At 42.8% G+C, this 18,952-nt stretch overlaps 1 protein-coding gene across 1 annotated transcript in view; it reads left to right on the top strand.

Moving 5' to 3' along the window:
• LOC130210699 (latent-transforming growth factor beta-binding protein 4-like) overlaps window positions 1–18,952 on the top strand; it is a 47,879-nt gene that overhangs the window by 9,650 nt on the left and 19,277 nt on the right. The window contains 10 exon segments of the mRNA XM_056441180.1: window positions 10,734–10,877; window positions 11,418–11,537; window positions 12,087–12,203; window positions 13,248–13,373; window positions 13,488–13,607; window positions 15,278–15,403; window positions 15,518–15,637; window positions 17,367–17,492; window positions 17,601–17,613; window positions 17,615–17,718. Coding sequence (XP_056297155.1) covers window positions 10,734–10,877; window positions 11,418–11,537; window positions 12,087–12,203; window positions 13,248–13,373; window positions 13,488–13,607; window positions 15,278–15,403; window positions 15,518–15,637; window positions 17,367–17,492; window positions 17,601–17,613; window positions 17,615–17,718 — 1,116 coding nt within the window.

The following is an 18,952-nucleotide window of genomic DNA, read 5'->3' as shown; positions in this document are numbered from 1 at the left end:
GACCCCTACATGACCTTATACAATACCTTATTCATGACCCCTACATGACCTTATACATGACCCCTACATGGCCTTATACATGACCCCTACATGACCTTATACATGACCCCTACATTACCCCATACATGACCTTATACATGACCCCTACATGACTCTATACATGACCCCTACATGACCTTATACATGACCCTATACATGACCCCTACATGACCTTATACATGACCTTATACATGACCTTATACATGACACATACATGACCTTATACATGACCCTATACATGACCTTACACATGACCCCTATACATGACCCCTATACATGACCCCTACATGACCTTATACATGACCCCTACATGACTATACATGCCCCCTACATGACTCTAGACATGACCCCTACATGACCTTATACATGACCCCTACATGACCTTATACATGACCCCTACATGACCTTATACATGACTCTTACATGACCCCTACATGACCTTATACATGACCCCTACATTACTCTATACATGACCTTATACATGACCCCTACATGACTATACATGACCTTATACATGACCCCTACATGACCTTATACATGACCCCTACATGACCTTATACATGACTCTTACACCTTATATACATGACTCTTACATGACCCCTACATGACCTTATACATGACCCCTACATTACCCTATACATGACCTTATACATGACCCCTACATGACTATACATGACCCCGACATGACCCTATACATGACCCTTACATGACCCCTACATGACCTTATACATGACCCCAACATGACCTTATACATGACCCCTACATGACCTTATACATGACCCCTACATGACTATACATGACCCCGACATGACCTTATACATGACCCCTACATGACCTTATACATGACCCGTACATGACCTTATACATGACCCCTACATGACTCTATACATGACCCTTACATGACCCCTACATGACCTTATACATGACCCCTACATGACCTTATACATGACCCCTACATGACCTTATACATGACCCCTACATGACCTTATACATGACCCCTACATGACTCTATACATGACCCCTACATGACCTTATACATGACCCCTACATGACCTTATACATGACCCCCCATGGACTCATATGACCCCTACATGACCTTATACATGACCCCTACATGACCTTATACATGACCCCTACATGACCTTATACATGACCCCTACATGACCTTACATGACTCACATGACTTATACATGGACCTCGGCATGGACCTCTATACATGACCCTACATGACTCCTATATAGCGCGACCCTACATGACCTTATACATGACCCCTACATGACCTTATACATGACCCCTACATGACTCTATACATGACCCCTACATGACCTTATACATGACCCCTACATGACCTTATACATGACCCCTACATGACTCTATACATGACCCCTACATGACCCCTACATGACCCCTACATGACCTTATACATGACCCCTATACACTTACATACATGACCTTATACATGACCCTTAAGGACACCTTATGGGTTATGACCTTACATGACCTTATATGACCTTATACATGACCCCTACATGACTCTATACATGACCCCTACATGACCTTATACATGACCCCTACATGACCCTATACATGACTCTATACATGACCCCTACATGACCTTATACATGACCCCATATGGTCTTTATACATGACTCTACATGACCCCCCTACATGACCTTTATATGACCCTTAAGGACCTTGTACATGACCCATATGACCCCTACATGACCTTATACATGACCCCTACATGACCTTATACATGACCCCTACATGACTCTATACATGACCTTATACATGACCCCTACATGACCTTATACATGACCCCTACATGACCCTATACATGACTCTATACATGACCCCTACATGACCTTATACATGACCCTATACATGACTCTATACATGACCTTATACATGACCCCTACATGACCCTATACATGACTCTATACATGACCTTATACATGACCCCTACATGACCCTATACATGACCCCTACATGGCCTTATACATGACCCCTACATGACCTTATACATGACCCCTACATGACCTTGTACATGACCTTATACATGACCCCTACATGACCTTATACATGACTCCTACATGACCTTATACATGACCCCACATGACCTTACATGACCCCTATGACTCTTTATACATGACTCTATGCCGACTATACATGACCTTATACATGACCTTATACATGACCCCTACATGACCTTATACATGACCCCTACATGACCTTATACATGACCCCTACATGACCTTATACATGACCCCTACATGACTATACATGACCGCTACATGACTCTATACATGACCCTTACATGACCTTATGACCCCTATAGACCCTATATGACCTTATACATGACCCCTACATGACTCTATACATGACCCCTACATGACCTTATACATGACCCCTACATGACCTTATACATGACCCCTACATGACCTTATACATGACCCCTACATGACCCCTACATGACCCCTACATGACCTTATACATGACCCCTACATGACCTTATACATGACCCCTACATGACCTTATACATGACCCCTACATGACCTTATACATGACTCTATACATGACCCCTACATGACCTTCATCATACGACCCCACATGACCCCTACATGACCCCATATACATGCTACGACCCTTACATGACCTTATACATGACCCCTACATGATTTTTATCCCCCCAGGGGCCTTTTAGATCTGCCCAGCCCCCTTCCCATACTGGCCCTCTGATTAACCCAAAATAAAGACACGGGGCCCAGACTCAGCTGGTCAGCCCATAGCAGACCTAGGGTAACCCAGGGTACAGCACAGACCTGATTTATATTTGCCCCACCAGGACCAAAGCAAACTGACTTTACGGATAATGTTTTAGATAAAAATTACTCCCAAAAAAATTTTTTTAAATCAGGAACCCAATTTCTTGGGGATTAATCATGATTAACCCATATATACATTCAGGGTTTTTCCTTCATGGGCCCTTTTTTCTGCCCCACCCTTTCTTGATATGACACAGCCCCTGCCATTGCCCCCTCACATTGCTATTGATCAAAAAGACCACGCTTATCAACCCATGCCCCTTTTTAAAAGGGGGGAACCCCCTCCCCCTTAATTTTTCTCCCCTAAAAATGCCCGCCCCATGAACCTGCCCCCCGACTTAAATTTAAACCCTCATTAAAACTTAAAGACCAAGTTTTTTATGAAAATACATTGTCAGGGGATTAAGACCAAATGCTATCTACTTAAATGCTAACTTAAACCCCTGCCACCAGGCCCCCAGCATGACCCTCCAGCCAAAAGATTTAGGGGGGACTTTTTCTCCATCCGGACACGCCCATGATTTTCGCCCGACACAGATCATGAACCACACCAACAAAATACATGCCTAACGACCAACCAGCCCCTAAGCTCATTCTAATGCAAATGCTAAAAACAAAACTAAAAAACCTTTAATTTAATTAACTGATTACCTTATACAGCCTAATATTACAACAAAATATATACACCCAATATATAATATATATACCACAATATAATACCCACTTTAATCTATATATACCACATATATAAACCAATTTATATATATAATATTATAATCATATATAATAAAAATATATACTACTGCCCACGAAAAATTTTAATCAGGTTAAATAGGGGGTTATTATTAACCTTTTTTTACAGCCTAAAAATATATGACTTTTTCTGATTCTATTTTGGGGAATATTTATTAATATATTTATTAATATATTTATTAATACTAAATAATGTTATGATTTTTCCCCCAAACACAGCTTTCAAAACCTTATAAAGCCTAAAATAAAACAACATAAAACCCCTCCCCCTTTCAGCCCCCGCCTCTGCAAAACCCTTTTCGGGACCTCAGCTTGGACCCAATTTCGCCCACAGCCCGGGCCCCTAGCCCCCCCAGACCGCCCCGGGCACCCAGACCAACAGCCCCCCGGGACAAACAGACCCTCAGCCCAACAGCAAGCCCGACCCCAAACTCCCTCGCCCGACCCCACGACTTATCCAGACCCCTCCTGACAGCCCCTTAGCCAAACCACCAAAACCCCAAAACTCCCCACCAAACCCTAAACCCCCAGCCCCCTCAAACCACAAAACCCCAATCCTAAACCCCCAAAACCCTAAGCCAGATGACCCCATAATTTAATTTGACTTACTTTGACCCTTTGTTTGTTTTGGGTTCTGTTTTGGGTTGTCTTCTGTTTCTGTTCCTTTCAGGGGTTTTGTTTTTGTTGTTTTGTTGTTTGTCTGTGTTGTTGTTTCTGTTTTTTGTTGTTTTTTGTTCTGTGTTTTGTTTGTCTGTGTTTTTTGTTGTTTTGTTGTTTGTTTTGTTGTTTGTTGTTGTTTTGTTGTTTGGTTGTTTGTTGTTTGTTGTTGTTTGTTGTTTTTGACATGCCTTTAAACAGGCCCCTTTGGGGCCTCTGTACAGCCCACAAACCACTGTTACAGTTTACCCAACGACCAACAGCCTCCTGACTACGACCCTTTTACATGAAACTGACCCACACCTTTTTGTTGTTTAGACTAATGATTTACTGTTTAGCCTTAAAGGGGGACAATGTTTTTGGCCGATCAAAAGCAACAGCCACAGCCCTTTCATGACCCCTTTTTCCTTTTCTGCCTTTATCTTTACCCCTCTTTAACCTTCCTTTTCCCTTTTACCTCCTCCTTTTACATTATACCTCCTTTACATTATCCCTCCTCTCTTATACCTTCCCTTATTTTTCCCCCACATTATACTTTTACATTATCTCCTCCTTTTACATTATTCTTTTATTTTATACGCCCTTTTACATTATCCTCTCCCTTCATAATTTTAATCCCCCTCATCCCTCCTCCCAACATGACCTCTCCCCGGGTCTGGGGGCAACACGCCGGCCCAGGTTCGCATTTCCCCCCGGGAAAACACCTGCTCGGAAAAATCAGAATAATGAACAAGATACTTGACCACTTAATTTATGTCCATCCATGTTGACCGGGGTAGACAAAAAATTTTTTTGTGGCCTGTTTTTGTTTTCTGTTTTTTTTCTCTGTGTGTGTGTTTTGTGTGTGTGTGTTCCCTGTGTTTTTTTTTGGGTGCGGGGGTAAAGTCAGGGAATGTGAAAGGCAACAAGTACACACTATTTACAAAAAAAACAACACAATATTTACAGTAAGTGTGTGTGTGTGTGTGTGTGTGGGGGCCTAAGGGGGGCAGTTGTGTGGGTCTTGGGGGGTCCGGGTGAGGTGGGAGTTCAAAATCCTGATGGCCTGAGGAAAGAAACTCCCCTCAGTCTTTTGTTTTTGCAGCGGGGAGGCGCCTGCCTGACCGCAGCAGCGGATACAGTCTGTAGTTGGGGTGGTGAGGATCCTTCATGATCCTGCCGGCTCTGGTTCTGCACCTCCTGGTGTACAAGTCCTGCAGGGTGGGAGTAGTTCCCAAAATGCGTCAGCCGAACGCACTACTGTCTGCACAGCCTTCCTGTCCTGAGCGGAGCAGTTGCCAAACCAGGCTGTGATGCTTCCTGTCAGGACGCCTCACAGCTCCAGAGTAGAAGGACTGAAGGATCCTCTGGGAAACTTTAAATTTCCTCAGCTGCCTGAGGGGGAGAGGGCGCCTTTCCTTTCTCACCAGAGTGTCTGTGTTTGTTGACCATGTCAGATCCTCGGTGATGTGGACTCCCAGGTATTTATACCCGCCACCCTCCACAGTAGTCCTTTAAACCCCAGTGGTGAGTACGCCCCTTTTTGTTGTACCTCCTAAAGTCCACAATCAGCTCCTTAGTTTTGGTGACATTCATGATGAGGCTGTTGTCCGGCACCAGAGTGACAGATCAGCAACTTCCTCCAGGTAGGCCGCCGTTGTCGGAGATCAGGCCCACCACCACTGTGTCATCCGCAAACTTGATGATGGTGTTGAGCTGAACCTGGCCACACAGTCATGTGTGTACAGGGAGTACAGTAGGGGCTGAGGACGCAACCCTGGGGGATCCTGTGTTCAGGGTGAGGGATTTGAGGTGTGTCTGCCCACCCTGACCACCTGTGGCCTGGCGGTCAGGAAGTCCAGGATCCAAGCACACAGGGGGTGTTCAGTCCCAGCTCAATCAGCTTGCCGCCAGTCTGAGGGACTATGGTGTTGAAAGCTGAACTATAATCAATGAACAGAGTCTCACATAGCCCCCTCTGGCTGTCCAGATGAGAGAGTGGTGTGCAGTACCTGGGAGACAGCATCATCCGTGGATCTGTTTGGGCGATAAGCAAACTGCAGCGGGTCCATGGAGGAAGGGAGGAAGGCGAGATGTAGTCCTTTATCAGCCCTTTAGCATTTCATGACCACCGAGGTGAGGGCCACCGGTGGGATCATTCATCTGGGAGAACTTTTGGGCACAGGGGCTATATTCCTTTAACAGGGGGCCCCGGGCTACCTTTTTCTGAGACCTATGATTGGGCCCTTTCCCCGTGCCTTAGCATGAAACCTTTGGCCCATCTCGTTCCGTGGGGTTCAAACCCAGCGGCGCTGCCCGGTACCTTTTACCGTTCATTGCATGGTTTTTTTTACATGTTTTTCCGGAGTTCTTGTTTTCCGTTGAAGACGGAAATGTTTCCTTTTCTTTTTTGACATGTTTATGTTTCATTTTATTGGCATGTTTTTGGTCATGTTTACCTTTACAGTTTACTTGTTTACTGTTTCCTTTAATTTTTTCTTTGGGGTTTTTGTTACTGTTACCTTTGGGTTTTTTTTTGACATTTTTTTTTGTTTTTTTTAAATTTTTCTTTTTTTTAAAACCCTTTTTTTTTCGTTTTTGTTTTTGTACATGTTTACTTGTTTACATGTTTATCTTTACCCTTTACATTTTTCCTTGTCTGTTTTTTTGTTACATTTTTAAAAACATTTTCCTGTTCATGACCGGCCCTTTCCCTTTTGTTTATGGGAAAAATGGAAGTTTATTTTCATGACCTGTGTCATGTTTTCGGACAGTTTTTTGTTTATTTTCATTTTACCTTGACGATTTTTTTTTCCTTGGCCTTTTGAAGTTTCGTTTACCGGCATGACGGAAACCTTACCTGCATGACCGGACAGTTTACGGACAGACGACCGGGGCATGTTTTTTGACCTTTTTCATGTTTCCTTGACATGTTTTTGACAGACCGTTCTGTTTACCTGGCATTTTACTGGGCTGTTTTTTGATGTGTAATGTTTTTTGTTTCCCCAATTTTTACTTTTACTTGTTTTTCCGGAATTTTACGTTAAGTTTTTGGAATTTTTTTTTCAACGTTTCAATTTGTTTATTTATGCCTTAAAATTTTTTCCCCTTTTTTTTAAAAAAATCCCCAAAAAATAAAAAACCCCAAAAAAAATTAGGGGAAAAAAAACCCCCAAGGAAAAAAAAATTAGGTGACGATAAAAGGCAGTGCAGAAAACAGAAAAGTTTAAAAAACTTCTGTATGACAGAGTGGAAACATTGGAATTTACGAGGGCTAAATAGGCAGTGGGTGGGGGGGAGGAAGTCTCAAGTCGGGCCAACCTTTTTTTTTTACAGTTCCAAAATGATGAACCCCGCAGATGTTTAGTGAAAAGGCAGCCCCAAAAAAAAAAATCAAAAGGGTTTCGGGATTTGGGTAAAATTCACCTAAAAAAAAAATTTTGGTTCGGGTTAAAATTGGAAAAAAAAAGGGGGGGGTTTTCAAAAAAAGGGGGGGGGGTTTTTTTTTAAAAAATTTTTTTTTCACTGAAAATGGTGGTTCCAAAAATTGAAAGGCTGGGGATTTTTAAATTAAAAAAAAAGTGCCCCCATTTAGTGGGGACCCAGGGGCAATATGGCACAAAGAAAAATATGGGGCCCCCGCCCTTTTTTTTAAAAAAAGCCTTTTTTGGGGGTGGGGGAAAAGGGGGGGGTTTTTTTTTTTTAAAAGGTCCCTTCGGGAAAGAACCCAAAAAAAAAGGGGGTTTTAACCTTAAAACCACGGCCCTTTTCTTTTTTCCCAAAATTCCTTTTATTTTTCCCCTTTCTTTGGGAAACCCCCCCAAAAAACCCTTTTTTTTTCCCCTTTTACCCCCCAAATTGTGCCCCCTTTAAATTAAATTTTTTAGTTTCCCCAAAATTTTCCTTTTTCCCTAAAGCTTAAATTTTTTTTCCCCCGGCCCTTTATTGAACCCCTCCACAAGGTTTTTTTTATTTTGGGGCCCCAAAAAAATTTGGGCGAAAATTTGACCTAAAGTTTGGGAGGGGCCCCGTTTTTCCCCGAACATTTAAAAAAAAAAGGGGGGTCCCAAAAAAAAACCCCTTCCCCGGGGGAAAAAAAAAGGGGAATAAAAAGCCAAAAGGGCAAAGGGGCCCTTTTTTTGGCCCCTTAAAGGGGATTGAAAACCCCCCCCCCCTTTTTTTTTTTTTTTGTTTCAAAAATTTTAAAAGGGAAGGGGGAACTTTAAAAAGGGGGGGGGGAAAAAAGGTTAGAACCCGGTTTTGTTAGCCAAACACCAATGGGGGAAGGGGGTTTAAGCCCCTAAGGGGGGGGGGCCCCGAAACCCAAATTTCAGGCCCTTTTGGCAAAAGCCCACCCCGGGGGAAAAATTTTTTTAAAAAAAATTTTGGGCCCCGGGGGAAAAGGGCCCCCCTTCCCAAAAACCCCCAAAACCCCCCTTTTACGTTTGGGATTTGGGGCCCCAAAGTTTCCCCCCCCGGGGGAATTTCCCGGTTTTTTCCCCCCGGGGCCCCGCCCTTTAAAAAACGGCCAGGTTTGGGCCCCCGGGGGCCCCTTGTTTTGAAAACCCAAACCCCGGGTTTTCCCGGGAAAATAACGGGTTGCCCCCGGGGGGCTTTTGCGTCTTTAAACCGGACCCCCCCCAGCCCCCAAAGGGGGAATTTGTTTCCAAAAGCCGGGCCCCAAAAGGAAAAAGGGGGGGAGAGAGGAGGTTTTTTTTTGGGGGGCAAAACAAAGGAAATTTAAAATTTTGGTCCAAGTTTCACAATTTTGGAAATTTTTGGGAAAAAGGAAAAAAAAATTTTTTTAAAAAAAACTTAAGAAAACCTTTCAAAAAAACGATGGAAAATTTTTTTTTCCTTTAAAAACCCCGTTTAAAGGAATTTTTGGGACATTTTTGAATTTTTTACTGTATTAAATTTTTTTTTAAAAATTTTTTTTAAACCCTTGTTTTTTGGGTTTATTTAAATTGAATTTCCGTTTCCCCAAAATTTTTTAAAGTTTTGGGTTTTAAAAGGAAGAGGGGAAATTTTTTTTATTTTTTTCCCCGTTCGTTTCCCGTTTTTCCCGGGGGGCCAAATTTTGATTTTGATTTAAGGGGAATTTTTTTCGGAAAATTTTTGGGCCCCCGTAAGGGGTTTTGGTTTTTGTTTTTAAAATTTCCTTTTTTTTTGGAATTTTCCGGCAACCACAAAAAAAAAAAATTAAAATTTTCCCCGGGGAAAAATTTAAGAAAGGGGAATGTTTCCGACGTTTTTGGATGGGAAAGGGAAATTTTTCCTTTTTTTAATGGTTTGGGGGGGTTTTTTTCCCCCTTACCCTTTTTTAAATTTTCCCCTTTATGTTTCCCGGACCAGGGCCCCGTTCCAAAAAGTTTTTTCGGGGGCCCCCCCCCCTGCCCCCGGACAGATGGGGGGTTCGCTTTTTCATTACTTTTGGCTTTTCCCCCTTTTTTTTCCCCGGTTTTTTCCTTTAGGGTTTCGTAAGGGAGGTTTTTAACCCCTTTTTGGCCCCCGGGTTTTTGTGACTTCCTTTCAATTTCCCCCCTTTCCCGGGGACGACCGAAAGTTTTTTTGCCCCTTTTCCCAAGCCCAACTGCCCCGTTCTTCCGCCCCTTTCCCAAAATTAATTTTTTTAATAATTTTGTTGAATTTTTAAGTAAAAAGGGAGGAAAGGGGGTCTTTTACATTTTGGACAATTTACAAAGGGGGCGGGGAAAAACTGTCGTTAGCCCCCCCGGTCCAAAAGGGGTGGTTGGGGGGCCTGGGAAAAATTCCCGGCCCGTTTACCGGTGACAAAACCCGACATTTGCCTTTTAATTTATTGGGGAAGGGAAAAGGGTTTTACTGATGGGGGGCCCCCCGGGCCCCTTTCCTGGGGGTGGGCCCTTGGGTTTTTGGGGGTTGTTTTTTTCCGGGGGGTTTTTTTTTTGTTTCCCCGTTTCCTGGGTTTTTGGGGTCGGGGCTGGGGGGGGTCTTTGGCCCCGGGGGGTTTTTGTTCCTGTGGGCCCGTTTTTTTTTCCGTGTCCCGGTGGGGCCCTTGTTTTGGGTTTGGGTTGGGGTTTTTGGGGGGGGGTTTTTTTTTTGTTGACATGTTTACCTGTGTACATGTTTACCTGTGTACATGTTTACCTGTGTACATGTTTACTTGTTTACCTGTGTACATGTTTACCTGTGTACATGTTTACCTGTGTACATGTTTACCTGTGTACATGTTTACTTGTTGACATGTTTACCTGTGTACATGTGTACATGTTTACCTGTGTACATGTTTACCTGTGTACATGTTTACTTATTTACCTGTGTACATGTTTACATGTGTACATGTTTACCTGTGTACATGTTTACCTGTGTACATGTTTACTTGTTGACATGTTTACCTGTGTACATGTTTACCTGTGTACATGTTTACCTGTTGACATGTTTACTTGTTGACATGTTTACTTGTTGACATGTTTACTTGTTAACCTGTGTACATGTTTACCTGTCCCCTGCTCCCCATTGGCTGCTCAGACGTGGACGAGTGTCTCTTGTCTCCGTGCGTCTCCGGTCGCTGTGACAACACGCCCGGCAGCTTCCACTGCGTCTGTCGCCATGGTTACCGGCTGCACAACAACACCTGCACAGGTGAACTTCATGTTCTCATATTCATATTCAGAGGCGGAGCCACGCTCGCTGTTTAGTCTTCATGCTGAGCGAACCGGACGGAGCTTCATATGCAGAAACTGTTCCTTTAAATGAGTGTGTGTGTGTGTGTCTCTGTGTGTGTCTCTCTGTGTGCGTGTCTCTGTGTGTGTGTGTCTCTGTGTGTGTGTGTGTGTCTGTGTGTTGTGTGTGTGTGTGTCTCTGTGTGTGTCTCTCTGTGTGTGTGTCTCTGTGTGTGTCTCTCTGTGTGTGTGTCTCTGTGTGTCTCTCTGTGTGTGTCTGTGTGTGTGTGTGTTGTGTGTGTGTGTGTGTCTCTGTGTGTTGTGTGTGTGTGTCTCTGTGTGTGTCTCTCTGTGTGTGTGTCTCTCTGTGTGTGTCTCTGTGTGTGTCTCTGTGTGTGTCTCTCTGTGTGTGTGTCTCTGTGTGTGTCTCTCTGTGTGTGTGTCTCTGTGTGTGTGTGTGTCTCTGTGTGTGTGTGTGTCTCTGTGTGTTGTGTGTGTGTGTGTGTCTCTGTGTGTGTAGACGTGGATGAGTGTGCGGAGCCGTCTCAGTGTCCCGGTCAGGTGTGTGTGAACGCTGTGGGGTCGTACCGCTGTACGTCATGTCAGCCTGGATACACACTCACCAACAGACAGTGTGCAGGTAAACACACACACACACAAATACACACACACACACACACAAATACACACACATGCACACACACACACACTGAATTCAATTCCTACTGTTCTGATAGATGTATTCTACCTGGTTCTTCCTGTGAGGATTGTTGTCATTGTAATGTGTGTGTTGTTACATCTTCTTTATATATATATATATATATATGTATACACATATGTATATATGTATACACATATGTATATATATATATGTATATATATATGTGTATGTATATATATATATATGTATACACATATGTATATATGTATACACATATGTATATATATATATGTATATATATATGTGTATGTATATATATATGTATACACATATGTATATATATATGTAAACACATATGTATATATGTATATATGTATATATATATATATATATATATATATATATGTATGTATATATATATATATGTATACACATATGTATATATATATATATATATATATGTGTATGTATATATATACATACACATATGAGTGAACATGAGTGGTTGCAGCTGCTCTTTGTCCCCAGACGTGAACGAGTGTGAGGACTCCCAGACGTGTGCCGGGCAGCGGTGTGTGAACACGGACGGGTCCTACAGCTGCACCTGTGAGGACGGGTACCGCAGTGTGAGGGGAGTGTGTGCAGGTACACACACACACACACACACACACACACACATTGTTTGTTTGATTGCTGTGATTGTTGTCATTGTTGTGGTTGTTGTCATTGTTACCTTCGCATTGAAAATGCGGAAGGTTATGTTTTGATCGCCGTGTATTTATTTATTTGTATGCGTGTTATTCGCAGAACTCAAAAAGTATTGAACCGAATCGCATGAAATTTGGTGGGATGATTGGTTATTATCCGGGGACCAGTTGATTAGATTTTGGGATCGATCGGGTCAAAGGTCAAGGTCAAAGGTCATGAACAGGTCAAAATGTTCTTGAATCGCATGAAATTTGGTAGGATGATTGGTTATTATCCGGGGACCATTTGATTAGATTTTGGGATCAACCGGATCAAAGGTCAAGGTCAAGGTCATGGAAAGGTCAAACTCTTTTTTTTTTTACCATAGCACGATACATTTTTGTCCAATTGGCATGCAACTAATGCCAAAATGTTCATAATTAAATGCCCAATCTTGTGATATGCGAAGGTATGCGCTCTACCGAGTGCCCATTCTAGTTTTCATTGTTATGATTGTTATTATTGTTTTGATTGTTGTCATTGTTTTCATTGTTATGATTGTTCTCATTGTTGTGAGTGTTGTCATTGTTTTCATTGTTATGATTGTTCTCATTGTTGTGGTTGTTGTCATTGTTATGATTGTTGTCATTGTTTTGATTGTTATGATTGTTCTCATTGTTGTGGTTGTTGTCATTGTTATGATTGTTCTCATTGTTGTGAGTGTTGTGATTGTTGTCATTGTTTTCATTGTTATGATTGTTCTCATTGTTGTGAGTGTTGTCATTGTTTTCATTGTTATGATTGTTCTCATTGTTGTGGTTGTTGTCATTGGTATGATTGTTGTCATTGTTTTGATTGTTATGATTGTTCTCATTGTTGTGATTGTTGTCATTGTTATGATTGTTGTCATTGTTATGATTGTTCTCATTGTTGTGATTGTTGTCATTTTTTTCATTGTTATGATTGTTGTGATGGTTACTTTGTGTACCTCCCTCTCTCCAGACGTTGACGAGTGTGCCAGCGTGGGGGTGTGCGAGGCAGAGCGTGTGTGTGTGAACACCGTCGGCTCGTTCACCTGTGACTGTCCGCCCGGGTATCGAACCTCCGGCCTGGGGAGACAGTGCAGAGGTGAGTTCACTGCCTGGTCCTCATGGACACCAGCAGCAGCTGGGGGGGTTCAGGAGGCCACCAACAACCTGTGTGTGTGTGTGTGTGTATCTGTGTGTATCTGTGTCTGTGTAGATGTGGATGAGTGTGTGCAGAGTTCTCAGTGTCCCGGTCAGCAGTGTGTGAACACAGTGGGATCGTTCCGCTGTGTGTCCTGTCAGCCTGGATACAGCAGCAGAGACGGCTCCTGTCAGGGTAACACACACACACACACACACACACAGAGACACAGACACACACAGATACACACACACACAGACCGACACAGAGACACACACAGAGAGACACACACACACAGAGACACACACAGACACAGAGACACACACAGATACACACACACACACAGACAGACACATAGACACACACACAGACGCAGAGACACACACACTGTATGTCATCATCAAACCCCTGAGACTGTTGTGATTTTTAGGATTGTTGTCATTGATTTGATTGATGTCATTGTTGTGATTGTTGTGGTTGTTATGATTGTTGTGGTTGTTGTCATTGTTTTCATTGTTATGATTGTTCTGATTGTTGTCATTGATTTGATTGATGTCATTGTTGTGGTTGTTGTCATTATTTTCATTGTTCTGATTGTTCTGATTGTTGTCATTGTTGTGAGTGTTGTGATTGTTGTCATTGTTATGATTGGTGTCATTGTTGTGGTTGTTGTCATTGTTATGATTGTTCTCATTGTTGTGATTGCTGTCATTGTTGTGAGTGTTGTCATTCAATTCAGTTTATTTGTATAGCCCAATTTCACAAATTACAAATTTGTCTCGGAGTGCTTTACAATCTGTACACACAGACATCCCTGCCCCAAAACCTCACATCGGACCAGGAAAAACTCCCAAATAACCCTTCAGGGGGGAAAAAAGGGAAGAAACCTTCAAGAGAGAACAGAGGAGGATCCCTCTCCAGGATGGACAGATGCAATAGATGTAATGTGTACAGAAGGACAGATTTAGAGTTAAAATACATTCAATGAATATGACAGAGTGTATGAATAGTTCATAGTAGGCATATTCCACGATGGAGACCTCCACCATCCATCAGGCAGATGGCGGTGGGGAGGAGTGGGCGGAGTCTCAACAGTGGGCGGAGTCTCAACAGGACAGTGGCGTAGTCAGGAGCAGGAATTCCACGGCCCAGACCTCGATGATCCATCAGCAGATAGGATCTATGTCGTCTCATAGGGTCCGATGACCCCATGAGACGTGAAGTCAAAAGGACTCCGGGGAGAAAGCAGAGTTAGTAATGTGTGATTAAGAGATGAAAATTCATCCCTAAGGAGAGAAAAGAGGAGATAGGTACTCAGTGCATCCTAAACGTCCCCCGGCAGCTATAAGCCTATAGCAGCATATCAAGGGGCTGGACCAGGTGAACCTGATTCATTGTTATGATTGTTGTCATTGTTGTGGTTGTTGTCAGTGTTGTGGTTGTTGTCATTGTTATGATTGTTCTCATTGTTGTGATTGTTGTTATTGTTTTAATTGTTATGATTGTTCTCAGTGGTGTGGTTGTTGTCATTGTTGTGGTTGTTGTCATTGTTATGATTATTGTGATTGTTGTCATTGTTATGATTGTTGTCATTGTTGTGGTTGTTGTCATTGTTATGATTGTTCTCATTGTTGTGATTGTTGTTATTGTTTTAATTGTTATGATTGTTCTCAGTGGTGTGGTTGTTGTCATTGTTATGATTGTTGTCATTGTTTTCATTGTTGTGATTGTTCTCATTGTTGTGATTGTTGTCATTGTTATGATTGTTGTCATTGTTATGATTGTTCTCATTGTTGTGATTGTTGTCATTTTTTTCATTGTTATGATTGTTGTGATGGTTACTTTGTGTACCTCCCTCTCTCCAGACGTTGACGAGTGTGCCAGCGTGGGGGTGTGCGAGGCAGAGCGTGTGTGTGTGAACACCGTCGGCTCGTTCACCTGTGACTGTCCGCCCGGGTATCGAACCTCCGGCCTGGGGAGACAGTGCAGAGGTGAGTTCACTGCCTGGTCCTCATGGACACCAGCAGCAGCTGGGGGGGTTCAGGAGGCCACCAACAACCTGTGTGTGTGTGTGTGTGTATCTGTGTGTATCTGTGTCTGTGTAGATGTGGATGAGTGTGTGCAGAGTTCTCAGTGTCCCGGTCAGCAGTGTGTGAACACAGTGGGATCGTACCGCTGTGTGTCCTGTCAGCCTGGATACAGCAGCAGAGACGGCTCCTGTCAGGGTAACACACACACACACACAGAGACACACACACAGAGACACACACACAGACACAGAGACACACACAGATACACACAGACAGACACAGAGACACACACAGAGACACACACACAGACAGACACAGAGACACAGAAACACACACACTGTATGTCATCATCAAACCCCTGAGACTGTTGTGATTTTTTGGATTGTTGTCATTGATTTGATTGGTGTCATTGTTATGATTGTTCTCATTGTTGAGTGTTTTCATTGTTATGATTGTTCTCATTGTTGTGATTGTTATGATTGTTGTCATTGTTTTCATTGTTCTGATTGTTGTCATTGATTTGATTGATGTCATTGTTGTGGTTGTTGTCATTATTTTCATTGTTCTGATTGTTCTGATTGTTGTCATTGTTGTGAGTGTTGTGATTGTTGTCATTGTTATGATTGGTGTCATTGTTGTGGTTGTTGTCATTGTTATGATTGTTCTCATTGTTGTGATTGCTGTCATTGTTGTGAGTGTTGTCATTCAATTCAATTCAGTTTATTTGTATTGCCCAATTTCACAAATTACAAATTTGTCTCGGAGTGCTTTACAATCTGTACACATAGACATCCCTGCCCCAAAACCTCACATCGGACCAGGAAAAACTCCCAAATAACCCTTCAGGGGAAAAAAGGGAAGAACCCTTCAGGAGAGAACAGAGGAGGATCCCTCTTCAGGATGGACCGAACAATAGATGTCATGTGACCAGAAGGACAGATTAGAGTTAAAATACATTCAATGAATATGACAGAGTGTATGAATAGTTCATAGTAGGCATATTCCACGATGGAGACCTCCACGATCCATCAGGCAGATGGCGGTAGAGAGGAGGAGTGGGCAGAGTCTCAACAGTGGGCGGAGTCTCAACAGGACAGTGGCGTAGTCAGGAGCAGGAATTCCATGGCCCAGACCTCGATGATCCATCAGCAGATAGGATCTATGCCGTCTCATAGGGTCCGATGACCCCATGAGACGTGAAGTCAAAAGGACTCCGGGGAGAAAGCAGAGTTAGTAACGTGTGATTGAGAGATGAACATTCATCCTTAAGGAGAGAAAAAAGAGGAGATAGGTGCTCAGTGCATCCTAAACGTCCCCCGGCAGCTATAAGCCTATAGCAGCATATCAAGGGGCTGGACCAGGTGAACCTGATTCATTGTTATGATTGTTGTCATTGTTGTGGTTGTTGTCAGAGTTGTGGTTGTTGTCATTGTTATGATTGTTCTCATTGTTGTGATTGTTGTCATTGTTATGATTGTTGTCATTGTTTTAATTGTTATGATTGTTCTCAGAGGTGTGATTGTTGTCATTGTTATGATTGTTGTCATTGTTGTGGTTGTTGTCATTGTTATGATTATTGTGATTGTTGTGGTTGTTGTCATTGTTATGATTGTTCTCATTGTTGTAATTGTTTTAATTGTTATGATTGTTCTCAGTGGTGTGATTGTTGTCATTGTTTTCATTGTTATGATTGTTGTCATTGTTATGATTGTTCTCATTGTTGTGATTGTTGTGATTGTTGTCATTGCTGTCATTGTTGTGGTTGTTGTGGTTGTTATTGTTGTGATTGTTCTCATTGTTGTGATTGTTGTCATTGTTATGATTGTTGTCATTGTTATGATTGTTCTCATTGTTGTGATTGTTGTCATTTTTTTCATTGTTATGATTGTTGTGATGGTTACTTTGTGTACCTCCCTCTCTCCAGACGTTGACGAGTGTGCCAGCGTGGGGGTGTGCGAGGCAGAGCGTGTGTGTGTGAACACCGTCGGCTCGTTCACCTGTGACTGTCCGCCCGGGTATCGAACCTCCGGCCTGGGGAGACAGTGCAGAGGTGAGTTCACTGCCTGGTCCTCATGGACACCAGCAGCAGCTGGGGGGGTTCAGGAGGCCACCAACAACCTGTGTGTGTGTGTATCTGTGTGTATCTGTGTCTGTGTAGATGTGGATGAGTGTGCAGAGTTCTCAGTGTCCCGGTCAGCAGTGTGTGAACACAGTGGGATCGTACCGCTGTGTGTCCTGTCAGCCTGGATACAGCAGCAGAGACGGCTCCTGTCAGGGTAACACACACACACACAGAGACACACACACAGAGACACACACACAGACACAGAGACACACACAGATACACACAGACAGACACAGAGACACACACAGAGACACACACACAGACAGACACAGAGACACAGAAACACACACTGTATGTCATCATCAAACCCCTGAGACTGTTGTGATTTTTTGGATTGTTGTCATTGATTTGATTGGTGTCATTGTTATGATTGTTCTCATTGTTGAGTGTTTTCATTGTTATGATTGTTCTCATTGTTGTGATTGTTATGATTGTTGTCATTGTTTTCATTGTTCTGATTGTTGTCATTGATTTGATTGATGTCATTGTTGTGGTTGTTGTCATTATTTTCATTGTTCTGATTGTTCTGATTGTTGTCATTGTTGTGAGTGTTGTGATTGTTGTCATTGTTATGATTGGTGTCATTGTTGTGGTTGTTGTCATTGTTATGATTGTTCTCATTGTTGTGATTGCTGTCATTGTTGTGAGTGTTGTCATTCAATTCAATTCAGTTTATTTGTATTGCCCAATTTCACAAATTACAAATTTGTCTCGGAGTGCTTTACAATCTGTACATAGACATCCCTGCCCCAAAACCTCACATCGGACCAGGAAAACTCCCAAATAACCCTTCAGGGAAAAAGGAAGAACCCTTCAGGAGAGAACAGAGGAGGATCCCTCTTCAGGATGGACCGAACAATAGATGTCATGTGACCAGAAGGACAGATTAGAGTTAAAATACATTCAATGAATATGACAGAGTGTATGAATAGTTCATAGTAGGCATATTCCACGATGGAGACCTCCACGATCCATCAGGCAGATGGCGGTAGAGAGGAGGAGTGGGCAGAGTCTCAACAGTGGGCGGAGTCTCAACAGGACAGTGGCGTAGTCAGGAGCAGGAATTCCATGGCCCAGACCTCGATGATCCATCAGCAGATAGGATCTATGCCGTCTCATAGGGTCCGATGACCCCATGAGACGTGAAGTCAAAAGGACTCCGGGAGAAAGCAGAGTTAGTAACGTGTGATTGAGAGATGAACATTCATCCTTAAGGAGAGAAAAGAGGAGATAGGTGCTCAGTGCATCCTAAACGTCCCCCGGCAGCTATAAGCCTATAGCAGCATATCAAGGGGCTGGACCAGGTGAACCTGATTCATTGTTATGATTGTTGTCATTGTTGTGGTTGTTGTCAGAGTTGTGGTTGTTGTCATTGTTATGATTGT

Source organism: Pseudoliparis swirei, chromosome 20, assembly GCF_029220125.1.
Source record: "Pseudoliparis swirei isolate HS2019 ecotype Mariana Trench chromosome 20, NWPU_hadal_v1, whole genome shotgun sequence".
Taxonomy (NCBI): Eukaryota; Metazoa; Chordata; class Actinopteri; order Perciformes; family Liparidae; genus Pseudoliparis; species Pseudoliparis swirei.
The sequence above is the reverse complement of the archived record's forward strand: the minus strand, read 5'-3'. Positions and strand labels throughout refer to the sequence as shown.